General features: G+C 47.8%; 1 protein-coding gene across 2 annotated transcripts in view; it reads right to left on the minus strand.

Moving 5' to 3' along the window:
• NAF1 (nuclear assembly factor 1 ribonucleoprotein) overlaps positions 1-2,495 on the minus strand; it is a 72,906-nt gene extending 70,411 nt beyond the window's left edge. Inside the window, exon 1 of one of the 2 annotated variants that reach the window (XM_077815423.1) lies at positions 2,254-2,495. In XM_077815423.1, the coding sequence (XP_077671549.1) occupies positions 2,254-2,462 (209 nt within the window). In that variant the 5' untranslated portion in view covers positions 2,463-2,495. The remainder of the gene's footprint in view (positions 1-2,253) is intronic. The other variant, XM_077815422.1, reaches the window with a different exon arrangement.
• Positions 2,496-13,248: the final 10,753 nt, after the last annotated feature.

Below are 13,248 nucleotides of genomic sequence, written 5' to 3' on the forward strand. Positions count from 1 at the left end.
TGTGCTAAAGCCCCGCACAGCACTGGCACCGGTTAGACTCTCCGCGCCTCAGCTAAGCTCTGGAGTGGTGGTTGGAGGGGCAGGGGGGGGGGGAAAGCGATTTCCAGCCTGTTTGCACCCCAACCCTGCAGGCTCCACAGCACCCTCTTCACCGGTCCTGCCTCCAGGAAACGTGGGGCTGCTCCATCCCCTAGGCACCCTCTCCGGCTGAGCCACCTCTCTGGCTGGGTTCCCTGAAGCCCCTGCAGTCAGATTCCTTGGGCCCTGGTACACAATGCATCCTTAGGGTTTAACCCCTTCCTGCCTGCGCTGTAGCCATGGGACAGGAGGCGGCTGGGTTATGTTGGTGGCCAGCAGCAGCCTGGAGGTGCCTTTCTACACTGTGCGGGCAGGAACGGACAGGAGCTGCTTCCAGCCACAGGGGTGGGGGTGGAAGAGATGAGCTCTGCAAAGACAGGGGCTAGGTCATCCCTTCCCCTCCTCCTGCCCTGCAGCTGGAAGCAGCTCCCATCCCTTCCCTCCCACACCGTGCGGAAAGGCTGCTGCTGGCCACATTCTGGTGGGAACCCTGACAGAAATCGGGGGGGGGAAGGGGGCGGAGAGACAGACACGGACATGTAACCTTGCGTGCCCCACCCCCCCTTGTACATTGCCACAGGAAGATGTGGTGCCAGGTACCAGGAGAGGAGGGTCTGTCCCAAAGGCCCAGCCAGGCATGGAGGGTGGAGAGTGCCAGGCAGGGACAGTCAGGTCAATCACACACCCCCAACACCTATGTAAGAGAGCTGTACAAGAGCGTGTGTGTCACCCCTCCCTGCAAGTCAAAGAAATGGGCTTGCACTTCAAATGGAAAGTGATGAGGTTTGTGATGGTCTTTCATGGGGGGAGCTCATTCCAGTGTCTTGTACCATCCACCGAGAATCATTTCTGTGAGGGAGACAGAACTTTTACTATCGTTGTTGAGAGTTCCATTATGCAAGAGGAGAGGGGAACTGTTAACCACAGTCTTTGTCTCGGGATTTTAGGTGGTGTTTTAGATCTCTTGGACCCATAAAGTGCTTTACAGATAAGGACTGAGACCTTGACTCAAAATTATATGGGAAGTCGGTGAAGAGAGCAGAGAACAGGTCTGCTATGATGCAGAGGAAATTCACTGCAGTGTTTCGTTCTAGATAGTGTTTCCTAAGTGCCAAAGGCTTCATGCCCAGGTATATTGCATTGCTGCTGTCCAGCCAAGAGGTGATAAAGGCATGAACAACTGAGACCAAGTCTTTGTACACCAGGATGTGATGGAGTCTCCTAGCCAAATGGAGAGGATAGAAACATTACTTATGATTGTATCCAAGTGTGCATCCTGTAGCTAGTAAATTGCAGCTCCCTAAGCATGCTCAGGACCCCAGCATACAAAACCAACAGGACAGCATATTTATCTCCTGATAGTGAATCTATAGAAGGATTCAAGTCAGTCTGATCCGACTTAGCCACAAAGTAGATGGAAAATTCCTCTCACGAACTGTATTACACTTCTGCTCACATCTGTACTTACAAAGCGAGTCTGTTCTCACTTACCTTTCATACCCCAAGGAACAGTTCTGCAAGCCTGGACTAGATACATTTTTTACCCTTCACTATAGCTTCAGCAAGTAAGTTGGAAGTCCCCTAAATCAACTCTTTCAAATTTGTTCACCATGACCCACCTGTACTAGTGCAAAATAAACTAGAACAGTAGTTGAGGGCCCATTGTTAAAATTATGATTCCCCATCCACACACTCACCCAACAAAGAGTAGAGATTAGGGTTTGGCTTAAAACACCAGTTGATACCAATAACCTCGACAGTTAACAACCTGCCTTGAATTTTATATTGATTGAATTTTCACATTTTCAGCAAGTAATGCTTAGTGCTCCTCCCTTTCCGCAGGGAAGACAACACCTGTGAGGAGGACAAGGCACAAGAGCACATCCAAGGCACAAGAGCACATCCAGTGGGCTGCTGGGGGACAAAGCCAGTAGAACCATAATCACGGAAATACACACGAATGGGGCAATGATACTTTTCTGATGGTGGAGACTGGCAGGCCCAGGGCTCCGCCGGTCAGCGCTTCCCCAAGCCGCACAAGCGTGAAACTGACAAACCCTCCGCTCAGTTTCGCGGCTGCTCCTGCCAACCCCGAAACTGACCGGAGCTGTGAGGGCCAACGGCCGGCACAGGGGACGAGGGGCGGGGGCGCAGGGGCGAGAATGGGCTACGCACCTGTCCGAGTCGGAACTGCTTTCGCCGGGCTGCTCCTCCTGCAGGCCCTGAGGGCCGGCGCCTCCTCCAGCCGCAGGCGCCGAGGCCTGGCCAAGCTCCTCGCCGCCCCCAGGGTCCTCATGCCCCAGCTGCGGCCCCCCAGTGCTGGGACTCCCCGGAGCCCCCACGTTATCAAACTTCAGCGTCTCCAGCTGCTCGACCACCTCCATCTACCCCCGCCCGTCCCCCACTGCAACAGCACGCGGCTAACGGCCACGCGCCTCAGTCTCGCCCCCGCCACCCCAACTTCCGGCTTCCTCCACACGTGCGTAGGGTCTGGAACGACTCTCCGGGGACCAGCCGCAGCACCCGCGCGCATGCGTATTGCGTCCACGGGCGGGCTCACGTCCCCATTCGCCCAGCTTTTTTTCTTTTTCCCGCTGTGTGCGCATGTGCAAAAAATAATACTACTTAAAAAAAAAAAAAAAAAAGAAAAGCCCGCGAGTCCGTGGGAAGCCGCTCCCTGAGGAGCGCCAGTTCTGCCTTCCCCTCCCCTGGGCGCTCGTGACAGCCGCAGGCGGGGCGGGCCCAAGCAGAGAGAGGGTTTTGAAGGGGCCCCACATAGTCTCCCACAGTCCCTGACGGTGAGAGTTTGCGAGGGTCCCGCTCTGAGGGGCGGCGGCGCCGCTGTGTGACTCCGCAACAGCTTCAAAGTCCCCAGCCGCGCACGGTTACATTTTACGCCCCCCCCCCCCAAAAGCCCCCAAAGTATAGGGGAGGAGAGTCAAGTGCGTAAAACGAGCACACTCGACCCCTTCAGCACTGCACTGTCGGAGGGGTACAGGGCCAAGGCACAGCAGGAGGGGGGTGGGTGCATCCCAACGCCCTGCCCCAGGTCAGAACCCCTTACTGCACCCAAACTCCCTCCCAGACGCTGCACCCGCTCCTGCACCCCAATCCCCTGCCCCAGCCCAGAGCCCCCTCCTGCATCAAACTCCTGGACCCCACATCCCTCACCCTCTCCTGCACCCCAACACTCTACATCAGTCTGGAGCTCCCTCCTGCCCCCAAACTCCCTCCCAGACCGTGCACCCCCTCCATCAATATAGTAGAAATGTGCGGCCCATGACGGCGCACCAAAATTCGTGGAGTGGCCCCCCTGCGAAAATTATTGGCCACTCATGATCAAGATGATAGTTCACAGTGGTTTAGAATAGGGTGCCAGGAATCACAGCACGTTGTATTTTCTGTATAAGTCTGGAGCCATTGAAATGCAAGTAATAATATCCCTCAAACTATACTTTCCGTTCCCTCCTCCCCCCAGTAATTTTTTTGTGTTTAAAAAAAATAAAGGGTTTATGGACAATTAAGTTTTGAAATAACACAGAAGCCCCAACATGAAAAACAATGACGTTAAAAAACCTATAAAGGCTTTTTCAGTTAACGATTTAACTCATAATACAAAGGAAACAAAAGTAAAGTGACATGGAAGAAATCTGACACTGCTTTGATGATCCTTCCTCCCCTATTTCCCCCAAGCAGTCACAACTATCAACCATGAGAGTACTCATACATAGCACTTGATAAACCCTATGAGCAACAGTGGCTTTTTTGTGATTTAAAAATAAATCCACATTACAATTTTATTAAGTTAAAAACAGTTACAAAAATGTGAAAATTTTAAAATTTATTTTGAAATATACTTAGAGGCTCACAGTAAAAAGACAACAAAATTGTGCAGGCATTAAAGTCCCTTCGGACAGTTTACCTGGTCATTCTTAATCCACTAATAAGACTTCATTTTTCTGTTTCTACTCCCTCATACTGTGCAAGAAAAAAGTTTCAAATTTTGGCTTAGTTATTCATGCACCTTTACAAAAGTACTTTGCTTCCCTTGGGCCCAATGGTATGAGCACCCTCAAAACACTTACCGGGTTACGTTCAGCCCTAGCGATGGGTGAAAATTTTCAGCTAATAGAAATTTCACCAAAAAATCCCTGTTTCAGATTGTCAAAAACTATTGTGGGGAAGGAACAAAAAACTAAAACATGGATTATTTCTTAATGTTGCTTAAGTGCTCCCCAGGGATAGTTCAATGGTTTGAGCATTGACCTGCAAAAGCCAGGGTTGTGAGCTCAATCCTTGAGGGGACCATTTAGGGATCTGGGGCAAAAATTAGGGATTGGTCCTGCTTTGAGCAGGGGGTTGGACTAGATGACCTCCTGAGGTCCGTTCCAACCCTGATATTCTATGAAATCAAAGCATTTAGCATGTAACAGAAACATTGATGAATGATGGCATTGTAGTGCATTAACAGTGGCCTAAGAACAAGCAAAGGGCCCTTGCCATAATTGAATGCTTTAGTAGTTAATGTCATTGCAATGCTCTATTGAGCTTTTGCAGTAGCACCATTTCCAAGACACATTCTGGCTCCTCGTCCTTCATGTAGGGGTGGAGGAATAGCTCAGTGGTTTGAGCATTGGTTTGTTAAACCCAGGGTTGGGAGTTCAATCCCTGAGGGGGCCACTTAGGGATCTGGGGCAAAAACTGGGGATTGGTCCTGCTTTGAGCAGGGGGTTGGACTAGATGACCTCCTGACGTCCCTTCCAATCCTGATATTCTATGATCCTATGTAGGAACACACAACAGAACTAGGAGTGTGCACATAGGCTGGGTCAGCTACCTATTCAGTTTTGGAAAGCAGTTCTGTCCTGTGACCACTTGCTATGAAAGTCTTCTCCTTTGCATTCACAGATGTGGAAAGCATAAGCACACTGCTATAATCCAAACATCATGGCCACTTTAGCATCCAGCTGGTTCCAGAGGCATTGCCAATGGGCTTTTGGATGTCTAAAGGTATACTGCACGACCCTTCTGCAGCTACTCTCTGTTGAATTCCCTTTTCCGTGGGTCATCAATGTTGGAGTACAGCTTCATTAGCCATGGTAGTAGCAGGGTTGCCCAAAATAAAGGTCAGCACAGAAGCACCATACACAATGACATTGTTTCAGGGGATATAAGTCACTTCTTGCCACTGTGGTATAGTCCCAACTTCCTGAGCACCCTGGCATCACGGACTTTTCCCGTCCTCTGAAATTGTGCTATTATTTCAGGGATGCTGGTGATGGCAGCTACCTATTGGTAGATCACAGTAGTGATGAGTCAACAGTCTAACACTCTTGCAAAAAAAGCTAACATCATTCTGGGATGTATTAGCAGAAGTTTGTAAGCAAAACATGAGAAGTAATTCTTCTGCTTTACTCTGCACTGATGAGGCCTCAACTGGAGTATTGTATCCAGTTCTGGGCAGGAAAGATGTGGACAAATTGGAGAAAGTCCAGAGAAGAGTGACAAAAATGATTAAAGGTCTAGAAAACATGACCTATGAGGGAAGATTGAAAAAATTGGGTTGTTTAATCAGTACAGTAGACTGAGAGGGGACATAACAGTTTTCAAGTTCATAAAGGGTCGTTACAAGGAGGAGGAAGAAAAAAAATTCTCCTTAACCTCTGAGGATAGGACAAGAAGCAATGGGCTTAACTTGCATCAAGGGAGGTTTAGGTTGGACTTTAGGAAAAACTTCCTAACTGTCAGCATGGTTAAGCACTGGAATAAATTGCCTAGGGAGGTTATGGAATCTCCATCACTGGAGATTTTTAAGAACAGATTAGACAAACACCTGTCAGGGATGGTCTAGATCAGTGGTTCTTAACCCTGGGGGTGCGAGATGCTCTTTCTGGGGATGCGAGACTTGCTGGATTTTTTTAGAACGTAAATCATCGAAAACACAAATTAAGCGCAGGCACATAAGTACAACTACTTTGTTTCATCAAACCTATGTATTTATTAACATTATACATTTTTAACGATTATTGTAATATACAAACAGGTTTAAAGAACTGACCTTCAATGATTTTTGATAAGGGGTTCGAGAACATATTTTGAGAACCAAAGGGGTGCAGGCTGCAGTAAAGGTTAAGAACCACTGATCCAGATAATACTTAGTCCTGCCATGAGTGCAGGAGACTGGACTAGGTGACCTCTCAAGGTCCCTTCCAGTCCTATGATTCTGTGATAGCCTTGTACACCTCTACAGCCAGTGCCCTACAGTTGACTTCCCCAACCCCGAACAGTTTTGCAACTGACTGGTAACTGTCAAGCGCTGCAAGCTTCCAAACAGTGATGACCTCCCACTTCTGGCACTGGAGTTTGTTGCAAGCTCCTCGCCCAACCCGAGAAAGGTATGCTCCTTCATCCTGATGGTCTACAGCCACTGGTCAGCATCCCACGTTTCCAAGACAATGTAGTCCCACCACACCATTCTGGGTCTCCGGGACCCAAAGAGACAGTCCACCCATGGATTCCAATCCCAACATTCAAGCTAGCTTTTCCATAGGATGCCATTGGACTTTCATTCTTCCACTAGGCCAGCTGTCTTCAGCGACTCAAAATTCTCCAGAGCGAATGCTTCCAGCGTCCGGTACTGGACCTCTGGAACATTTGTCTCACAAGAAGTAGCAGAAACAAATCCTCACACTCCATGTCTCCAAAGTAGTTTGGAAGAAGGGTGAGATAAGCAGAAGCTGCTGTCACCAAAATGTGTGAAAACATCTTATGTTACCTGCAACATGCAGCAAGGCTGTTCCCAGAGTGCACCTATGATGCAAAGGATTCTGGGATACCACCCCTGAATTCATGGTTCTACTGTTGCGTGCTGAAAAGGGTCAGTTTGGATGTGGGAACATGCCCATGCACAGCATATACCCATGCCTGGAACGGCATATCTGAATAAGTATGGAGTGCCCCTCTAGCAGTATACGTACATGTTCCTGTGTCCACTTGCAAGTGTAGATGTACCGTTAGAAGCCACATGACTTGTGATTTGTTTAAGAACATAAGAATGGCAATACTGGGTCAAATCAAAGCTCAATCTATCCCAGTATCCTCTCTTCCAACAGTGGCCAATGCCAGGTGCCCCAGAGGGAATTAACAGAACAGGTAATCAAGTGATCCAACTGCTGTCACCCATTTCCAGCTTCTGGCAAACAGAGGCTATGGACACCATCCCTGCCCATCCTGGCTAATAGCCATTGATGGACCTATCCTCCATGAACTTATCTAGTTCTTTTTTGAACCCTGTTATAGTTTTTGAGCCCTCTGGCAAGGAGTTCCACAGGTTGACTGTGTGTAGTGTGAAAAAATACTTCCTTCTGTTTGTTTTAAACCTGCTGCCTATTAATTTCATTTGGTGATCCCTAGTTCTTGTGTTATGAGAAGGAGTAAATAACACGTCCTTATTTACGTTCTCCACATCAGTCATGATTTTATAAACCTCTATCATATCCCCTCTTAGTAGTCTCTTTTCCAAGCTGAAAAGTCCCAGTCTTATTAATCTCTCCTCATATGGAAGGCGTTCCATACCCCTAATCATTTTTGTTGCCCTAAATGATTACATGGAAGTAGAGTTAGTTTGCAGACAGGGACCTAACTATGGGCTAAAGCCACAGAGGTAGCAGAAGCTGGCTGTTAATGGAGGGCAGAGGCCTCTGCATGGGGAACAGTGGAGTCAGGGACAGGAGTGGGATTGGGGTGGGTGCTTTTTGGAGGAGTGAGGTAAGCTACTGAGACTCAGCAAGAAGAGTTTCTACTTGCTTCCCAGTCTGACCCCAGGCACCCTGGTGGCCACTCCAGCCTCTCCAGCTTCTGCTCTCACTTCCACCCCCAACATGTATATACAGTTTACGGGGAATGATGCACAGGAGTGGAAACATAGATCAGCCCCCACAATATTTCCATTGAATAGGTGCGAGCCCTCACCGCCCGTCCCATCCCTGTTCCACCATCCCATCAAACTGTGCCCACTATAATTGGTAGGAATATGTTTGGGATTTATTATTAATTTGTATTACTGTCATACGCCTAGATACCCCAATCATGGATCTGGGCCCCATTGTGCTAGGTGCTGTACATACACAGAACAAACAGTCTCTATCCCAAAGGGTAGGGCCCAGTCTTACAAAGCACAGAGCATCTTTCAGAGTAGCAGCCATGTTTGTCCAACTGCTTGGGCAGGGTATAGAGCCAGTTATAGCCTCTGAAAAGGAGAAGTATTGGACAAGAAGACAGTGTAGGTAGAAAATTAAGAAAGTCTTGTGCTATTTTATTAAAGATTGTAATTTGTTATTGGCCTGATCTAGTACTTTATAGGATTAGGCCCTATATTAAAATAGATCATTATGGACTTAAGAAAAACACTGCAACTATTAATCTATTGGGCAAAGGTACAGTCAATGTTATATTCAATTAGTTATTACCATCTCTAATTTGCTCTAGCAATATGAATAATAGTTTTCAATTTATCATTTTAAAAATGCTGTTTGCTTAATTGATCCCTAATTTCAATGTTTACTGTATTTCATAATTTATTTAAAGTAGTAAATTGTAAGTTTTATTTTCATTAGGCATCTATTTACTTACATGACAGAACAAAGATAGGGACCGTTGCTACAGTTTTGGGTGGGCATGAACATGCCATTATGGTGATTTTTTTTTTTAAATCAAATCTTGAGTGGTGCTGGAGATATGAGGAATTCACCATTCATGTTAATATTTCATATGGCTCAGGTAAGGGGCTGACAGAACAGCACCATAATATTTTCTGTGATTAATATTCATTTAAAATATATAGGATTACTCACTAAAGTCTAATCAATACCACACCATCTTTAACAATGCCAAATTATGATCTATGACCACCGTATGCAGGAGGGTTTGCCATTTTTATTCTCTTGTAGATTAAGTCAGAATTTTGGCCCTGAGCTACCAAACACTTCTGCACTTAATTTTACTCAAGTGAGTAGTCCCATGGAAATAGTAGGACTAATTCACCATGTGAAGTTAAGCCCCTGAGTAATGTTTGTAGGATAATGCAGCATTATTTTACTGTGGTAGGTTTACCTGAAATTTGTATGTACAATTTAACTAGAATAGGGCCACTGTTAAATATTTCTGCAGATTTAATATTATTTTGTAAACTCTTTGGAACAGGAACTGTATCTGCCTCTCTGTTTGTATTACATCAATCACAATAAGGCTTCATTTCAACCCTCATCAGAGTCCCTGGGCACTTGTAAAATATAAATATTACACATTAACAACAATATTAAATGTTAACAGCTCTTCATAGTTGCACAGTCAACTCAAAAATAAATGGTGAGCTGTCATCAAAAATAATATATTTTAAATCTCACTAGTGATATGGTTTTGTCTCATTTTGATTACATGAAACTAAGAAAGAATGACAGAAATAGGGAAGTACATGCAGGGGTGGCAGGTTTGTATAATCGTTGGTAGCCCAGAATGGGTCCAAGTCCCACCCCTCCCCCCTCAACGTGCCTTGTAAGCCGATATATATTTTTTTAAATAATGTAAAAATGGACTGGAAACAGTAAGTGTTTAACAGTTTCCCTATATTGCACAATGTGGGGGGGAGGGATGAAGGCTCTGGCTGGGGGTGAGGGCTCTGGGGTGGGGCTGGAGATGAGGGGTTTGGGGTGTGGGAGGGGCTCAGAGCTAGGGCAGAGGGTTGGGGTGCAGGGGTGAGGGTTGTGGGTGGGGCCAGGGATGAGGGGTTCATGGTGCAGGAGGGGGCTCAGGGCTGGGGTAGAGGGTTGGGGTGCAGGGGGGGTGAGGGCTCTGGCTGGGGGGCTCTGGGGAGGGGTTGGGGGTGTAGGAGGGGGCTCAGGGCTGGGGCAGAGGTTTTGGGTGCGGGGTAAGGGCTCTGGCTGGGGGTATGGGCTCTAGGATGGGGTGAGGCTGGGGTTGAGGAGTTTGGGGTGCAGGCAGGCTGCCCCAGGGCTGGAGCCAGAGAGGAGGACTCCACAGTCCCCCCAGCCCAGGGTTGTGGGTGGGGCCAGGGATGAGGGGTTCATGGTGCAGGAGGGGGCTCAGGGCTGGGGTAGGGGTGCAGGGGGGGTGAGGGCTCTGGCTGGGGGGCTCTAGGGTGGGGCTGGGATGAGGGGTTGGGGCAGAGGTTTTGGGTGCGGGGGTAAGGGCTCTGGCTGGGGGTATGGGCTCTGGGATGGGGTGAGGCTGGGGGCGAGGAGTTTGCGGTGCAGGCAGGCTGCCCCAGGGCTGGAGCCAGAGAGGAGGACTCCACAGTCCCCCCAGCCCTCTCCCCGGCGGCAGCACATTCACCTGGCACTGGCACTGCACATGCTCCTAGGGGCCAAGCCCCTCTCAGGTCCAGGAAGCCCCCTTGTCTCCCCTGTGGTGAATGCCGTGGGGGAGGGCTGCCACCACGTGTGCGCCTCCTCCCTCAGCCTGCTGCTGGCGCTGCTCCATTTTGTAGCTGGCCATGGCAGCAGCCAGCGAGGGAGTGCACCGCAGAGCAGCAGGGCAACCACCTGCTGCCCAGGACCCAAGTCGGGATGCTCTGGGGGAGGCACACGGTGGCAGCAGGTGGGGCCAGGACACACTCTGTGAGAGGCGCGCAGGGCAGGAGGTGGAGCTGCGGGAGAGACCCGGCCCCAAATATTGGTGAAGCCAGGCCCCTGGCCCCTGAATTTGCTGGAGCACAGGCATCCCAAGCCTATATTACTCGCTGCCCCTGGGTACGTGTAGCACAGAAGATTGATGAAAGGCAGGATCCTGCTAAGGCCCCAGCCCTGCAAAGACTTATGCACATACTTAATTTAAGAGTTAATCAAGCCTTTCCAGGTTTGGATCCTAAGACCAAATAAGGTGACTGTAGCAGGCTATGGCAAATCATCAAGAGAGAATGTTCAGAGGTTCAGGTTGGAACACAAATCAGCATCTCTGGCCTCTGGGTAAGAGTTATTGCAGGGATTCTGGTTCAACCCAAACTGACATCAGCTTGATAGAAGTCTCTAGCTGCAATCCTTCCATGCAATTTATACACCCCAAACTCAAAAATATAATGGAAAGCATAAAGCATACAAGGTAGTCACTATGTTTCCTGAGAACAATCCCTTTCTTATCAGTGGGACTGGTAGTACTGACAATTATGTTTGCCTGACAATTCCCTTTATGAAATCATGTTTTCAGTTGCATATAACTTTGCTAGACTTTACTGTTTGAGCTGAAATTTTCTGTCGTGTCAGCCTCAAGCAGAATCTTTTTGGAAAATGTCAGCCAAACAGTCAGCTGTCTTCAGGGAAGAGACAAGGGAAAATCCATTGCTTTGCCCATGTGAAATAATTCTAGTAACTTTTATTTGAAAAGCTCTAGCAACCCCATGCTTTGAAATAGGAAAATGAAATTTGGTACAAGGTAGGGAGATGGCCTTTATGTCAGCGATGTGCCTTTTACCATCTCCGAAAAGACATCAAAATTTGGCCAGGTTACAAACCTTTGAAAAATTGCACTTGCTCAGTAGGGGCTTCTGTCATTTTAGCAGCTAAATTCCACTAAGATTTCATCTGCAGTGGGCATATTCAAACCTGGAACTGCGTGGGCTTTTTTCCTACAATTCTCTGTGCTGCCATGGGCTTCCAGGTCTCAATCCAAGCACCCAAAAGTGCTGGAACAAATTTTATAGTGGGGGTTCTGAGAGCCATTGAACCAAACAGTAAACCCTGTATATGATAGAAACCACTTGAAGCCAGGGGATGTGGCAGCACCCCCAGTATCACTAGTTCCAGCACCTATGCAGGCACCTGAACTGAGAGCAGGGAGACTGTCTGTCCTGTGCTCTCAGTGCTCCTCTGCTTGTCCCAGGCAGTCTGGAGGAAATAACTGCCTGATTTAATGCTGAGGAAACAAAAATAAGACCCAGGGAAACCTGGAAGTGGGAGAAGGAACTTGAGAGGGGGATACGGAGACTGGGTGGGTGATTAAATGAACTAGGACTGGGACCTGGGATAGAAACTGGGACTGGGAACTGGTGGGAAGAATGGGACTGAGGGGGCAAAGAGAATGGGAAAGGAACCAGGGGGAAAGGAGTGGGAGGGAGACAGTGAAATTGGGTAAGGAGCCTGGAAAGGAAGATTGGGATTGGGAGCCAGAGATGACAGGAAATGTGGGTGTGGGACAGGTGACTTGAGTCTAGGATAGGTGAGAGAGATCTAATGAAGAGCTGGGAGGGTGTGAACCGAGACTGCCTGGCAAGGAAACAAGGAGGTGAAGTTTGGGCCTGAAATTGGGATTGGCTAATCAAGGAGATTAGAATTTGGATGGAAAACCTGGAGAATGAAGATAGACTAGGTTAAGTGAAGAGAATGTGACTTGGACAAAGAGCTTGGGTGGAAAAGAGACAGGACCTGGAAAAGGCCAGGCTAGATGGGACAGGGCAGAGGGGGGACAAGCTTGGAGCAGAAGAGACAGTGCCTCCTGGATCACACTTGCCTCTAGATCCTGTAATGAAACCCAAGATTTCCAAGTTACATTATTCCTCTGCTGACAGCAAATATCGGGGAAACCTGCTGGCAAAGCATCCCATCCCCCACTGCCGCTGGACCACAGAGATTGACAATCTACCACGCCCATCAGTCCTATCCATTGGTTCAAGTGGCAGTAGTCTGTGAGATGGATCTAAATGTTACAGCCCTGCTGATGACCCATTGAGGTGTCAGTATTATGCCACATGATGGAATTTCTGTTATTTCAGTTTGCTTTTTTAAAAAGACGTAGGAGAATTTATGCTAAAAAATGTTAAGAACATTAAGATTGCAAAGTCATGGACTCAAAAGTTTGGAAATGCCAATATATTAAGGTTGTGTATGCAACCTTAATTCAACCCCCTCATGTATGTGCTTATGATACAATCTTTAATTATATGATCAGATGTTCTTTTTTCCACAGAATCCCTGCCTTATTCAGTGCACAAGATGGACCTGCTCTGACTCAACACTATAGAATTGATTCAAATCAGAGACATTCAGATCAGTAGAAGGCTCATGTATGGAAGCTAACTTTGTGACATAACTTTCAAGTACTGAAGACAGCAGCTCAACATGCAAAGGGCAGGGAATAGACTAAATGAGCCATATAAATATC

Source organism: Eretmochelys imbricata, chromosome 4 (genome assembly GCF_965152235.1).
Source record: "Eretmochelys imbricata isolate rEreImb1 chromosome 4, rEreImb1.hap1, whole genome shotgun sequence".
Lineage (NCBI taxonomy): Eukaryota > Metazoa > Chordata > Testudines > Cheloniidae > Eretmochelys > Eretmochelys imbricata.